The sequence below is a fragment of the Neomonachus schauinslandi genome, chromosome 4 (genome assembly GCF_002201575.2).
Source record: "Neomonachus schauinslandi chromosome 4, ASM220157v2, whole genome shotgun sequence".
NCBI classification, from domain to species: domain Eukaryota; kingdom Metazoa; phylum Chordata; class Mammalia; order Carnivora; family Phocidae; genus Neomonachus; species Neomonachus schauinslandi.
This window is the reverse complement of record NC_058406.1, coordinates 146,202,620-146,217,877: the sequence shown is the minus strand read 5'-3', so window position 1 is coordinate 146,217,877 and position 15,258 is coordinate 146,202,620. Positions and strand designations below refer to the sequence as shown.

The following is a 15,258-nucleotide window of genomic DNA, read 5'->3' as shown; positions in this document are numbered from 1 at the left end:
AAGAGACACAGGAGAGGTGCAGGAAAACAAAGTTTATTATACTCACAGGCCCTAGAAACAAGAGGCATGCCGCAGCTGCGGATCCCCACATCACATGGAGCCGCACGGGGAAGCACTGGTGTTGGTCAGGAGGCAGAACAGGAGCAAGGGGAGAGCTTAGGTCACAGCCTTTACCAGTTTCTGCATTCTGCAGGAAAGGCAAGGCAGGCCAGGGTAAACAGGATTGGCTAGCTTGAATAATTACAGGGGGCTCTAAGCTACAGTGGGCTCTAAGGGGTGGTCCTTAGTTGCCTGGTACCTGGTGCTGGGATGATTAAGGCAGAGGGACATTGCTTCCTGGGGTGTACTGGCCAGACAGAGGTATGGATCTGGATGGGTTAGTCTGCATGTCAAAAGCATGCTCCTGGCTACACCTTTTGCTGAAATTCCAATCCCAGCAAAAATGTTTGTCTCTCTAGCCAGAAAAAAAATTTTTAAGATGTTAAAATATTACAGAAATTTTAAAAATATAAAGAATACATGTATTCCGTATTCAAACTACCTGTAGTGCCCAACTGCTGTGCTTCGTCTCAGAGTACAGACCGTTCCTTGCTTTGATTGCCCTCGTCTTGTTTATTTTTTTTAAGATTTTATTTATTTATTTGACGGAGAGACACAGCGAGAGAGGGAACACAAGCAGGGGGAGTGGGAGAGGGAGAAGCAGGTTTCCCGCGGAGCAGAGAGCCCGATGCGGGGCTCGATCCCAGGACCCTGGGACCCTGACCTGAGCCGACGGCAGATGCTTAACGACTGAGCCACCCAGGCACCCTGGCCTTGTCATGTTTAGATCAAATACCACTTTTCTCAGGTAGAAGTCCTAATGACCACAGATGCACAGTTAAGAGCTTTCCCATCACACCTTGGTGGCTGTAGCACTTTCAGATCGCTGGAATTATTGGTTAATACGTCTGCTTCCTCTACCAATTCTAAGACCCTTCTGAGAGGCTGTGGAGTGGGAAGAGGTAGAAATATTGCTTGAATGACTACATGCATGAGTAAATGAAACTCTCCCTTCCAAAGACAATATTCCACTCTCTCCCTTTTTTCTAATCTGTCCCACGAACCATGTCTACAACATGGTGTGATGACAGCCCCTTGCCTCCTTTCACCGACGGCTGTGACATCTACCAGGGAGGGCCTCTTCCTGGTGAGGCTGGGTGGCTGAAGTAGAAGTAAGGCTCAGAATTTTTGTTGGTCAGTTACTGAGATCAGTAATCTGGATTTTAATAGTATGGGATTAATTTATTATCAAGATAAAAAATATATTTGGAGGCAGATGTTTTAAACTAAAAATTATAAAAATTCTAGTGTCCATAGCTTACTCACTGCTGTAAGTTTATCTTCATGAATTAACCCTTACAACAAGCAGTAAACAAAGGGTATTATTTCCATTGTAGAGAATCAGACTAAAGCTCAAAGATGTCAAATGACTTGTTTTAAGGTCCCAAAGCTAGTAAGTGACAGGGGCAAAATTCTAATTTGAATCCAGGGCTCCTGTTATTAAATCTGGAGCATTTTCCATTAAGCCACACAGCTCCTTGACTTACATTTATTTCCCCTCAGCTTTTGTCAATATTTGCAGACAACAAAAAGGATACATATTTCATATTTCATGCCAGCAAGCACTGAGTTAGTGGTCATTCTGAATGCTTCTCAATCTGGATAACCAGCAGAGCCTTCTCCAAAGGGGGTGTTAGGACAGCAGTGCCAGAGAAATAAGCAAATATAAACATCTTATAACAGAGACTGATCTGCAGAATTACGTTAGGGGTCTATGCGTTTCTTTCTTTCTTTTTTTGGGAGGGGGTTGCCTGTGCATTTCTATGGGGGACACTAAACACACAGCAGCTTATAAAGAACCTGTAGGTGAACCTAGAATTTGCTTCATTATGAAATGATGAGGAGACATATCAAATGTTCTAGGTAATCAGTAAAATTGGGGGTATAAGATGCAAAGTACAGTAAATTGGTGCTACAGAAACAGACGAAATATTATGGATCTAACAGAAAATTAGGCACCTGATCACAGAATTTAAATTGTAGCAATGTGAACAAAGGAATCAACAGTGTATGAAAACCTGAACACATTTTTATGTATCTAACCAAAATAAAAAGTAATATTGTATAAAACTAGTGTAGAATGATTTTTTTAAATGCCTTTTCTCTGTGTGAATTTATTAGGTGAGCCAACTGATCCTATTTTTTGAAATTGCCATTTTCAAACATTCACACTAATATTAACTTCTCATGTGTGGAATGAGAATTGAATTTCTTTCATATGCTTCTGAGCAAGTGGTTTTAAAAATCCATACTATTACATTTTTTTCTCTTTGCAGCTTTTATAAAGGCATTCCTGTAGTTTGACCCTTCAGAAACTGTAGTTTCAAATACTTGACTTCTTAGCCCTACTTCTTTCTCCTCAGTCATCCTTAAGATTCAAAGAAATGTAAAAGATTCAACTTTGGCAAAGGCTGAGGACCCCTGCCGCAATGGTGTTGTTCATTCCTAAATGTTATTTCATGAAATACACTTAACCAAACAGGAAACAGAGATAGATATCAAATGTTTTATTCCATATTTTCAATTCAGAAATATAAACAGTATTTAGATAGCATTACCTTTAAGTATGTACACAGCGTTAACAGAAAAGGCAGTAAGAAATGATGGTTTGGGGTTAATGATCATTATACTCAAAATATTTTAAGATGCCTTTCAAGTACATGGTATATAATGAAAATCATATCATGGAAAATTATTAACTACATGGCTCAGAATTTACATTTTGGATCTTAATATTTTTCTCCTTATTTAAAAAAAAAAATACAAGCCTACTTACTTATGAGGCCTAAGTTTGTTTTCAATAAGTCACCTTGTCAATATAACATGATAAATTTACAGTTCATTATTTATGATCTTTAAACATAACTAAAGAGCAGAACTTTGGGAGTGCTCTTAAAATGTTAAGTAATTTAAAATGTATGAAAAACTACTTGGGGAAAATGTCATACATTATGGCTTTTTTTTTTTTAATGTAAGTGATATTTAAGATATATACAAGCTTGATGGGAAGGACATACTGACCTAACAATACAGGTATACAAAGGAATGAATATAGACCATTTCATGAGATGCCTATTAATCCAATAGTAAATTAGTCCATTGCCAACCAGGGTGAGCAATTAAAATGAGGCAAGTCAAGTCAGCAGTATACAATTTCAAATTTCTAAGTACTTGAAAACATTTTCCAACATTTATTTACCATAACATATGTAAAAACTAGAAAATACTAAACTGAAAACTAGGCTTGAACTTGGAATTAAATAATTTTGTCAATGTGAGAAAATGTAGGCAAATCCCAGTTTATAAAATAAATTATCTACAGAGACCAATGATGGGGACTGTTTTTTCATTAAAAAGTTCTGCTGACAGCAACACTTAGATTTCTTTTGCCCCATTGTCAGTGTATCTAATTTATGAGTTGGTGAATTAAATACCACCACAAATGGGAAAACAACATTTTTCATTATATCACATTATATATTCACAAAGAAGTTATGTATCCACAAGTTATAAAAATAAATCTTTCTTTAGATTAGAAAACAAATAAAAATAGAAAAATTTGTATTAAAAGTTTTAAAAACTATGGCAAACTAACTGATAATTATGACTGTTTTTGCCACAACTATATTGTCTTTAGGTTATCTATTCAAAAAATTAAATCAAAAATCTTTGATCCACCAATGTTTTGGATGCCAAATTCTTCTGTCCTACTGTATTACGTATAAATCTAAAAATCTGGAAAAAATTAAAACAATTCAGAATGAAAAATGTAGAAAGAAAATTCAATATGCACATCAATTAAAAGATCTTAATTAAACTAGCTAATTCTCTCAACTATTTGCTTTCATTTGTCAGGCATCTGTATTCCACGGTGATACATAAAATTATTTCAAGAGTATTTATCATCTTTCATAATATCAAAGAAGTGCATATTCCTATTTAGACTATATTTTGATGAATTAACAATATAAATCCTCTCATGTACATAGGAATACACTATCAAATATTTTGCAAGGCAACTTACTTCTAGCTCTAAAAGCTATGGAAACATCAAAAGAACTGTTAGGGATAGAATTTGTTTGTAATTTTAGATCTCTGTCAAAGACTGATAAATTATATACTACTAACTCATATACTTCCTTGACATAATGGGGGACTACTTGAGTGATATTAATCACAACATTTCCAGAACAAATTTGTCATTTTTTAAAAAGATTTTATTTATTTATTGTCAGAGAGAGAGAAAGAGAGCGCACAAGCAGGGGGAGTGGGAGAGGGAGCAGTATGCTCCCTGCTGAGCGGGGAGCCCAATGCGGGACTTGATCCCAGGACCCTGGGATCATGACCTGAGCCGAAGGCAGCTGCTTAACCAACTGAGCCACCCAGGCATCCCAAATTTGTCATTTTTTAAAATCTCCACTTCAGGCTCCATACCCATCAGCAGTTGTTTTTTTATCCACACAGGTAGAAAATGTGTGACAGGTCCAATAAAGGGGCTTCTCTGTGGCTGAGTCCTGAGCTAGATCTTTCTGTTACATTAACATCTGGTGCAGAGGGTGAAGGGAACTCTAATTACTGCTACTTTTTTTAAATTTCAACTTTTTATTTAAGTTTTAGTTAACATATATGGTAAAATTGGTTTCAGGTTCTAATGACTGCTACTTCTGGCATCTAGGAGATCAGCAATTTAAATATCTTCCTACTGGATTCCTTTCACGTTTGCTCAAGCAACTTATGCCCTCCACAATACCCCAGTATTTCACTGACCCTGAAGGAGAGTGTAACTGGTTGAAATGTTTCTTCTTTTTTTGTGGGGATAATCATATTCTAAATCTTAACAAATTCCTAGTGAAAGCAGACATTGTTATTCTCTGCTATAAAATATCTACTTCCAAAGTATTTGTTTTATAAGAAATCCAGTAAAAAATTTTAAACTTACCTCCTGTTGTAGGTATGTAAGGAAGGCTGCTAGAACAAAATTTTGGCAAGCCAAATCCACAACACAGAAGAACAGCAGATCAAAAATAAGAAGAGTGGCTTCATTTCCATAATATAGAACACTGCTGAAAGAATACCCTTCGTCTGTTTTTGTTTTAAAAAAAGCAATTTATAAGATATATATTAGAAACTTTAAAATAGAACTTCTGATAAATTTCAGTGATAAAATTTGGATATTTAAAAATAGCATAACAGAAACTACTACTTATAATACTTCATGGCTTTCAAAAAAATAAAGGGGATTAAAATTTGCTAATCTCAAAAGTTAGTCAAGGAACTCTGCTCATAAAAAGTAATTTTAACATTTGTACCAAGGGTTGGTAATTGCTAGTAGTGTAAGTATATAGTCAATACCTTTCAAAGACCAGGTAATGAATATCCCTTATTTGTTTATATAACTAAAGGCCAAAGAATCTTAGATTCTCTAAGTTAAAAAAAAAACCAAAACGAAACAAAAGCCAGCAAGGACTGAATAGTGCATAGTGAGCTATAATTTGTTTCTTAAATAGTCCTCTAAGGTTTAGTTTCATATTTTGTTTTTGTTTCCCTTGCCTTAAGAGACATATCTAGAAAAAATGTTGTTCTGTACAAATGTCTTTGCCTCTCTTCTCTTGACCCTCCTGCTTGACAATAGCAACTTTTATTTTTTAATTTTATTATGTTATGTTAGTCACCATACAATACATCATTAGTTTTTGATGTAGTGATCCACGATCCATTGTTTTCATATAACACCCAGTGCTCCATGCAGTACGTGCCCTCCTTAATACCCATCACCAGGCTAACCGAACCCCCCTCCCCCCTCCCCTCTAAAACCCTGTTTGTTTCTCAGAGTCCATAGTCTCTCATGGTTCGTCTCCTCCTCCGATTCCCCCCCTTCATTTTCCCCTTCCTTCTCCTAATGTCCTCCATGTTATTCCTTATGTTCCACAAATAAGTGAAACCATATGATAATTGACTTTCTCTGCTTGACTTATTTCACTTAGCATAATCTCCTCCAGTCCCATCCATGTTGATGTAAAAGTTGGGTATTCATCTTTTCTGATGGCTGAGTAATATTCCATTGTATATATGGACCACATCTTCTTTATCCATTCATCTGTTGAAGGGCATCTCGGCTCTTTCCACAGCTTGGCTATTGCGGACATTGCTGCTACGAACATTGGGGTGCATATGGCCCTTCTTTTCACTACATCTGTGTCTTTGGGGTAAATACCCAGTAGTGCAATCGCTGGGTCATAGGGTAGCTCTATTTTTAATTTTCTGAGGCACCTCCACACTATTTTCCAAAGTGGCTGTACCAACTTGCATTCCCACCAACAGTGTAAGAGGGTTCCCCTTTCTCCACAACCTCTCCAACATTTGTTGTTTCTTTCCCTGTCCATTTTTGCCTTTCTAACTGGTGTAAGGTGGCATCTCAGTGTGGTTTTGATTTGAATTTCCCTGATGGCTAATGATGATGAACATTTTTTCATGTGTCTGTTAGCCATTTGTATGTCTTCTTCAGAGAAGTGTCTTTTCATCTGCCCACTTTTTGACTTGATTATTTGTTTTTTGGGTGTTGAGTTTGAGAAGTTCTTTATAGATTTTGGATACCAGCCCTTTATCTGTAGTGTCATTTGCAAATATCTTCTCCTATTCTGTGGGTTGCCTCTTTGTTTTGTTGACTGTTTCCTTTGCTGTGCAGAAGCTTTTTATCTTGATGAAGTCCCAAAAGTTCATTTTTGCTTTTGTTTCACTAGCTTTTGGAGATGTATCTTGAAAGAAGTTGCTGTGGCCGATGTCAAAGAGGTTACTGCCTATGTTCTCCTCTAGGATTTTGATGGATTCCTGTCTCACATTGAGGTCTTTCATCCACTTTGAGTTTATCTTTGTGAATGGTGTTAGAGAATGGTCGAGTTTCATTCTTCTGCATGTGGCTGTCCAATTTTCCCAGCACCATTTATTGAAGAGACTGTCTTTTTTCCACTGCATGTTTTTTCCTGCTTTGTCGAAGATTAGTTGACCATAGAGTTGAGGGTCCATATCTGGGTTCTCTATTCTGTTCCATTGGTCTGTATGTCTGTTTTTGTGCCAGTACCATGCTGTCTTGGTCATCACAGCTTTGTAATATAGCTTGAAATTGGTCAACGTGATGCCCCCAGCTTTGTTTTTCTTTTTCAACATCTCCTTGGCGATTCGGGGTCTTTTCTGATTCCATACAAATTTTAGGATTGTTTGTTCCAGCACTTTGAAAAATATCATTGGAATTTTGATCGGGATGGCACTGAAGGTATAGATTGCTCTGGGTAGCACAGACATTTTAACAATGTTTATTCTTCTGATCCATGAGCATGGGATATTTTTCCATCTTTTTGTGTCTTCTTCAATTTCTTTCATGAGTGTTTTGTAGTTCCTAGAGTATAGATCCTTTACCTCTTTGGTTAGGTTTATTCTGAGGTATCTTACAGTTTTTGGTGTCAATAGCAACTTTTTTTTAAGATGCAGTTCAAACTTTGCCATGTTGCCTCTTCTCGCTTGACTCTATGGTTAAATTTTCCACTCACTATTCTGTACCTAACCTGTGCCTACACAGACTTCCACCCCAGCATCACCCCACTCATATATTCAAGATGCCCACTGGTCTGTGCTGTGTATCCCGGGACTGGCACAACACATGACACCCAATAACGCAAGAACAGGTGATATGTAGGCCAGGACATAGGTTACACCACTTCCATTCTTACTGATCCATATACGAGATTATCAGCCACATTAAAAGTAACATATATACTACCTTTTTAATGATAAGAAACCAGGTTTAGGCACTATTCCTGTCACAGATATCTGCGATTTTTAAGAATTTGGATAAAATGAAAAATTAAATGTTAAAGATTAATCACAAATTTTATTCTTCCTTAAGTGTTTTATTAGTGCACATGACTGCACATTCGCATAAAATCTGAATTTTATGTTCACTCTCGCCCCTTTTATTTAACATAGTACTGGACGTCCTAGCCACAGCAATCAGACAAGAGAAAGAAATAAAAGGCATCTAAATTGATAAGAAAGAAGTTAAATGGTCACTATTTGCAGATGACATGATACCATACATAGAAAACCCTAAAGATGCCACCAAAAAACTACCAGACATAATAAACGCATCCAGTAAAGTTGCAGGATACAAACTTAATACCCAGATATTAGTAGCATTTCTATACACTAATAACGAAGTAGCAGAGAGAAATTAGGAAAACAATTCCATTTACAATTATACCCTAAATAATAAAATACCTAGGAATAAATAACCAAGGAAGTGAAAGACCTGTACTCTGAAAACTATAAAACACTGACGAAAGAAAGTGAAGATGCCATACACAAATGGCAAGATATTTCACGCTCATGGATTGGAAGAATTAATATTATTAAAATGTTCATACTACCCAAAGTAATCTACAGATTTGATGTAATCCCTATCAAAACACTAACAGCATTTTTCACAGAACTGGAACAAATAATACTAAAATTTGTATGGCACCACAAATAGCCAAAGCAATCTTGAGAAAGAAAAAACAAAGCTGGAGGGATCACAGTTCCAGATTTTAAGATATACTACAAAACTGCTATAACCAAAACAGTATGGTACTGGCACAAAAACAGACACATAGATCAACAGAACAGAATAGAGAATCTAGAAATAAACGTACACTTACATGGTCAATGAATCTATGACAAAGAAGGCAAGAATATACAATGAGGCAAAGACAATCTCTTCAATAAATGGTGCTGGGAAAACTGGACAGCTACATGTAAAGAATGGAACTGGACCACTTTCTTACACCAAACACAAAAATAAACTCAAAATGTATCAAAGACCTAAATGTGAGACCTGAAATCACAAAACTCCTAGACAAACACAGTAATTTCTTTGACATCAGCCATAGCAACATTTTTTCTAGATATGTCTCTTTAGGGAAACAAAAACAAAAATAAACTACTGGGACTATATCAAAGTAAAAAGCTTTACACAGTAAAGGAAACCATCAACAAAACAAAAAGGCAACCTACTGAGTGGGAGAAGAAATTTGCAAATGACACACCTGAAAAGGGGTTAATATCCAAAATGCATAGAGACTTACACAACTCAACACCAAAAAACAAACAATCCCATTTAAAAATGGGCAGAGAACCTGAGAGACATTTTCCACAAAAAGACATATAATGATGGCCAACAGACACATGAAAAGATGCTCAACATCACTAATCATCAGGGAACTGCAAATCAAAACCAAAACGAAAACCTTACACCTGTCTGAATGCCTAAAATAAAAAAGACAAGAAATAACAAGTGTTTATGAGAATGTGGAGAAAAGGGAACCCTTGTGCATTGTTGGTGGGAATATAAATTGGTATAGCCACTGTGGAAAATAGTATGGAGGTTCCTCAAAAAATTAAAAATAGAAATACCATATGATGCAATAATCCCACTATTGGGCATTTACCCAAAGAAAACAGAAACACTAATTCAAAAAGATACATGCTCCCCTGCATTTATTGCAGCATTATTTACAGTAGCCAAGATATCAAAGCGGCCCAAGTATCCATTCATAGATGAATGGATAAAGAAGAGCAATATATATATATTCTCTCTCTCTCTCTCACTCACACACACACACACACACACACACACACACACACACACACACACGATGGAATATTACTCAGCCATAAAAAGGGTGAGATCTTGCCATCTGCAATAACATGGATGGATCTTGAGGGCATTATGCTAAGTGAAATAAGTCAGACAGAAAAAGACAAATACCGTATGATTTCACTTACATGTGTAATAAAAAAAACCAAATAAATAAATAGACAAACAAAAAGCAGAATCAAACCTATAAATACAGAAAACTGATGGTTGGCAGAGGGGAGGGGTGGGGGGGGGGAGGACAAATGGGTAAAGGGGAGTGTGAGATACAGGCTTCCAGTTACGGAATGAGTAAGTCATGGGAATAAAAGGTACAGCATAGGGAATGTAGTCAGTGGTATTGTAAAAGCATTTGATGATCAGATGGTAGCTATACTTGGGGTGAGCAGAGCATAACAAATAGAGTTATTGAATCACTATGTTGTATACCTGAAACTAATGTAACATCATCTGTCAATTACATTCAAATTAAAAATATCTGAATTTTATGTGTTTTATTATCTTTTCCATGTCTACCACTGATTTTGAAATTCAGTTTTTTTACTTTCTTGCAGAATAATTACCTTTTATATTTTTGTTTCCTGCTACATGACATAATAAAATAAAACACAGAAAACTATAATATCATGAAGTTAACTAAGTTCATCGTTTCCTTTGTTTTTACATAAAATTATGTAATTAAAAGAAAATAACCATAAGTACTTTTTTTTCAAACTTTGAAAACAGTAATCAAGTGCAGCAAAGGCATTTGAAGGATACCATTGTAAAAGATGCTTTTTTCCATTGGTTCCATGAATTCCATTCCAAGAATTCTTTCAAGAAGCAATTTATCTTTTATAAAGTAGTCCATTTCCTTATGAACCTAATATAAAAAGATAAGAGTCATTTCAAAAATAGCAGTAAAATAAATGTTTCCCGGGCACCTGGGTGGCTCAGTTGGTTAAGCGACTGCCTTCGGCTCAGGTCATGATCCTGGAGTCCCTGGATCGAGTCCCGCATCGGGCTTCCTGCTCGGCAGGGAGTCTGCTTCGTCCTCTGACCCTATCCCCTCTCAGGTGTTCTCTCTCTCTCATTCTCTCTCTCTCAAATAAATAAATAAAATCTTTAAAAAAAAAATAAGTAAAAAATAAATGTTTCCCAATTAATGTAAAATCAGTAAGAGAGAAAATGAAAAATGAATAACACATGAAGAAAATCTGTTCTTTAAAAAAGACTGATTTTACTTGCAAGGGGCTTTATAACAAAATTTTCTTTAGAAATGTTAAAAATTTTTTTTTATGAGAGAGAGCGAGAGAAAGCACGCACAAGCAGGGGGACTGGCAGGCAGAGGGAGAAGTAGACTCCCTGGCAAGGAGCCCAATGCAGAACTTGATCCCAGGAACCCGGTATCATGAACTGAGCCGACTGAGCCACCCAAGCGTCCCAAGAAATATTTTAAGTTTTAAATGCCTAGGGCTAGATATACTTAAAATTAATTTATAACAAGCTTTTCAGGAATACAACCATAGCATAGCATATTTCTATAATAAATATAGTAATATTTTAGTAATTAGCTAACAAAATTCCAGTAGACATACTTTAGGGGAATTATCATTATGCTAATAGATACATAAAATGTATATGCTAATAGATACATAAAATGTCACTTTATTTTTATATAAATTGACTCTATCCTTAAGCCACAGTATTAAATAGGCAAAAAAAAGAAGGGCTCTAAGTCCACTACTTAGTTAACTAAAGAAATAATTGACATTACTGGTTAACTTTTTAAAAACTGTATTTTGCTTCTAGTTGAAACATAAATGCCGACATACATACATGATCGATGAAAGAGCCAAGAAATTTATTCATAGTATGATATGCTTTTATACTCTGCTCAAAAGTACTTGCTGATGAACTCAATAGTCTGGCAGGGCCATTTTTCTAATGTAAAAAAGAGATAACAATAAATGAACATGTCTTATGTTCTTGGCTTTTAAATAACATGAAATATTGGCAAAATATACCTGAATTGTACTTTATACAAACCCTTGTTAGTGTGTCATGAATTCTGTCATAGTGTTGCCTCATCTGGCTAGAAATTGCAATCTGAAAAGTCTGACCATCTGTGTTGGGTACCAAACCTCTCTGGCTACACAAATTTTCCTGAAAAGTTAAGAAAATTTAAATAAAGATCATGGAAATTTTGCCTATTTCAAAAAGACAATATAACATTTTTCTTTTAGTTGGTATCACAAGATTCGGAAGCCAACTGAAATTTTAGTGAAACTATATTTGAGACAGAGATTCTGACATTATCCAAGGTTCCCACTCCCCTCTGGGTTTTACTAATTTCTACGTAGTCATATGCTGTTCAGGTCTCTATATTATCTCCTTTACCCGACTTTAAAAAAATCCATACTAAACTCATTGTATATTGATATTCGTAGCTTTCTTTATGATTAATTTTATTACTCTTTAATGCATGCCAGAAAGTCTAGTCTTAGATTAACTACTTTTATAATTATAGTTTTTATTTTCTAAAAACTTTTAGAACATTTCCTTAGTTAAATGTAAAAAAGGTAATGTGATACATGACCAAACAGTTAATGTCATGGACCAGATCTCCATTTCAGGTCTCCCTGATACAACCTGAGTCCTGACAACCATAAACACGTAAAATTTTGCCTTACCCCATCCCCTAGCTACTTCCCATCCATGCTTCAAGGTCAGCTCAAGTCCTCCCGCCTCCCTTCTCTTGCTTTATTTGCCTACTCCAGAGCTTAATAATCTCTTTGTCTAAATTTAATCTGCAAACATAATATAACACTTGGTTTTCTACAGACTGAAAGGAAGTCTACATGTAGAGAATTTCTCTCTTAAAAAAATAATAAAAGCTTTCTTTTTTCCTGATTAAAAAAGCACATGCTATTGCAGAGAATTTATAAAATATGGAGAGGTACAAAAAAGAAAGAAAAGAAAAAAAAATCACCTATGATCTCAACACCCAGAGATACAAGTATTTTAAGGTATTTTCTTTCCAATCCTTTGTCCAGGCATATAGATACAGACGGCATAAAACTGGGATCACACTGATTTCTTTTTCCCCTAACATTATATCCTAGCAATTCTCTATGTCATTAACTATTCTATAAAACATGATTTTTATGTCTACCTAAGAATTTCACTGTGTATGAAAACCAACTGCTTTAATATTCTCTTTTTGCCCTTAAAAATAACCCCTGTTATGAAGATCCCGAATCTAATTAGCTATTCACATTGCTAATTATTTCCTTGAGTTCAATTCACAGAATTAGTGAACTCTTAAAAAGCTCTTGGTATGTATATATATTTCCAAATGCTTTCCAGAAGATTTGTAAAAATTTATCCTGAGACCAGTAGTTTTATGGGTGCCCATTTCACCATTTCCTTGGTACTATTAAGTATTAGCTTTTTAAAAAAAAACTTGGCTAATTTGAAGAGTGCAAAAATATTATTTTTTACATGTATTTATTATGAGCTATACATTTTTTAGAGCTTCATTAGTCTCCTCTGTTTCTTATTTATGTACTTAATAATTATTTTATCTTTTTTCCATTGAGGTTTTAAGTGTCTGCTTAATGATTTGTATGGCTTTCAATACTGTTATCAGTATCTTTGTCATATTTGTTATGGGAATTTTAGTCAAATTTGTGGTCTTTTATTTATATGATTGTTGGCTACGTAAATGTTCTCCATTAATAAAGTAAAATCAATTAATATTCCCTTTATGATGCTTTCTATTCTTTATGCTTAAAAAGTCATCTCCCAGTCTCATTTAACTTTTCAAACTGGGTATAATTTCTAATAGTTAACCAACCAGTTCATGTATTAAATAAATCGTTTTTCTCTGAGATGCCATTATCATATATTAAATTCTTACAAGTCACAGGTGTAGTCCTTTAAGTCAATAAATCCTCTTGATTTTTCCTCTCAAGTATTTATTTTTCTTTTTAAATTTTATTATGGAAGTTTTCTAATGTACATAGTACAGAGAACAGTAAACCATCCATCACCCAATCCCAAATCTGTAAATACTTCTGTATGTATCTCTAACTAATAAGGTCTTAAAAAACAGAAAAGCCCACCATGCCATTTTCACACCTAACAAAATTAATCATTCCTTAATATAATTTAATATTTAGTTCTTAAATCTCCCAGATTATTCCCAAGGATTTTTGTTTTTAAATTTTTGGTTTGAATCAGGATCCAAAGTCTACACATTGTACTTGATTGTTTTGTTTCTAAATCTCTCTTACTATCTAACAGTTCTTCCTACACCACCACCACCACCACCCACCCCTCCTCTTCTTTACATGCCTTTGATTGGCTGGAGACACTGGGTCATCTGTCCTGTGAGACATCCTGCATTCTGGATATGGCTAACTGCTTCCTATGGCATTATGTCATTGATCCCTCTATCTCCTCTACTTCCTATAAATTGGTGGTTAGATCTAGAGGTTTGATTATATTTAGGTTCCACTTTCTCAGGCAAGACTATTTCACAAGTGATGTTATGTACTTCCTACTGCATCATAACTGGAAGTGATTAATGTTGGTTTTCCTAATTTTTACTTGTAGTAAGACTGAGCCAGTGTGTTCAGATTATGTCAACCTGATAACTCATTATAAAGCTCCCTGTCAACCTTCACTTAATTGTTTTAGCATCCACTGATGATTGTACCTATATGCACTAATCCATGAGTCACTACAAAATGTTGATTTACTAAGTTAGAATTCCTTTTATTTTCTTTTGTAAGAAAGAACTTCCCCTCATGAATTATTTGGTTACTCTGAAATACAGTTCATATAGGAACTGTAGCATGAAATTTGATTCTTTCCCTTTGTCAACGTTCAGAGTAGTAAGTTGGTACTCTAGCAACTTTCAAAAGTAATCAATGAGGAATTTTTAAAAATATTCTTACAAATCTTAAATTAAGAAAAGAGAACCCATCTCTCAATTAAGAACTAAAAGATGTTAAATACATTCATACCGCTTCTCTTTTAAGGTTCATATTCATTTCTTCCATATTTGTATCTGCATGCCCATGCACTGATCTACCATGAATGTAATATCCAAAGCATCTGTGGGATAAGAGAAACACTGATATCTATAAAAAGAGAAAAAAGAAGCAATTAGCAACTCATATAGAAAACAATGAAAATTAAGTTTTTCTTAAAATTGCTTCCTTTCTCTCAACATAAAGAGGATTGAATTCTTGGAAAATATATAAATAGGACAAAAAGATAGTGTTATTTTTAAAAAGACAGAAAAGAGATTGAAGATATTTTCTAAGAAAGGAAGAAATAGGATTGATATATGAAAATTTTTCAGGGACTCTGCTGAGTGACTTACTTGGTGGATAAGGAATTCATAATTAGGAAATTGCAAATGGAGAAGAGGAAACTAAGGCAGTAAACATTAACTTGTAGCTCATTATAACTATCTCTGGAGT

At 35.0% G+C, this 15,258-nt stretch overlaps 1 protein-coding gene across 1 annotated transcript in view; it reads right to left on the bottom strand.

Moving 5' to 3' along the window:
* Positions 1-2,592: 2,592 nt before the first annotated feature.
* Positions 2,593-15,258, bottom strand: part of TMEM67 (transmembrane protein 67) — a 52,467-nt gene continuing 39,801 nt past the window's right edge. The window contains exons 23-28 of the mRNA XM_021688236.1: positions 14,797-14,913; positions 11,813-11,929; positions 11,603-11,707; positions 10,544-10,646; positions 5,039-5,181; positions 2,593-3,834 (exon numbers count right to left, since the gene is read on the bottom strand). Of these exons, the coding sequence (XP_021543911.1) occupies positions 3,754-3,834; positions 5,039-5,181; positions 10,544-10,646; positions 11,603-11,707; positions 11,813-11,929; positions 14,797-14,913 (666 nt within the window). The 3' untranslated portion in view covers positions 2,593-3,753. The remainder of the gene's footprint in view (positions 3,835-5,038; positions 5,182-10,543; positions 10,647-11,602; positions 11,708-11,812; positions 11,930-14,796; positions 14,914-15,258) is intronic.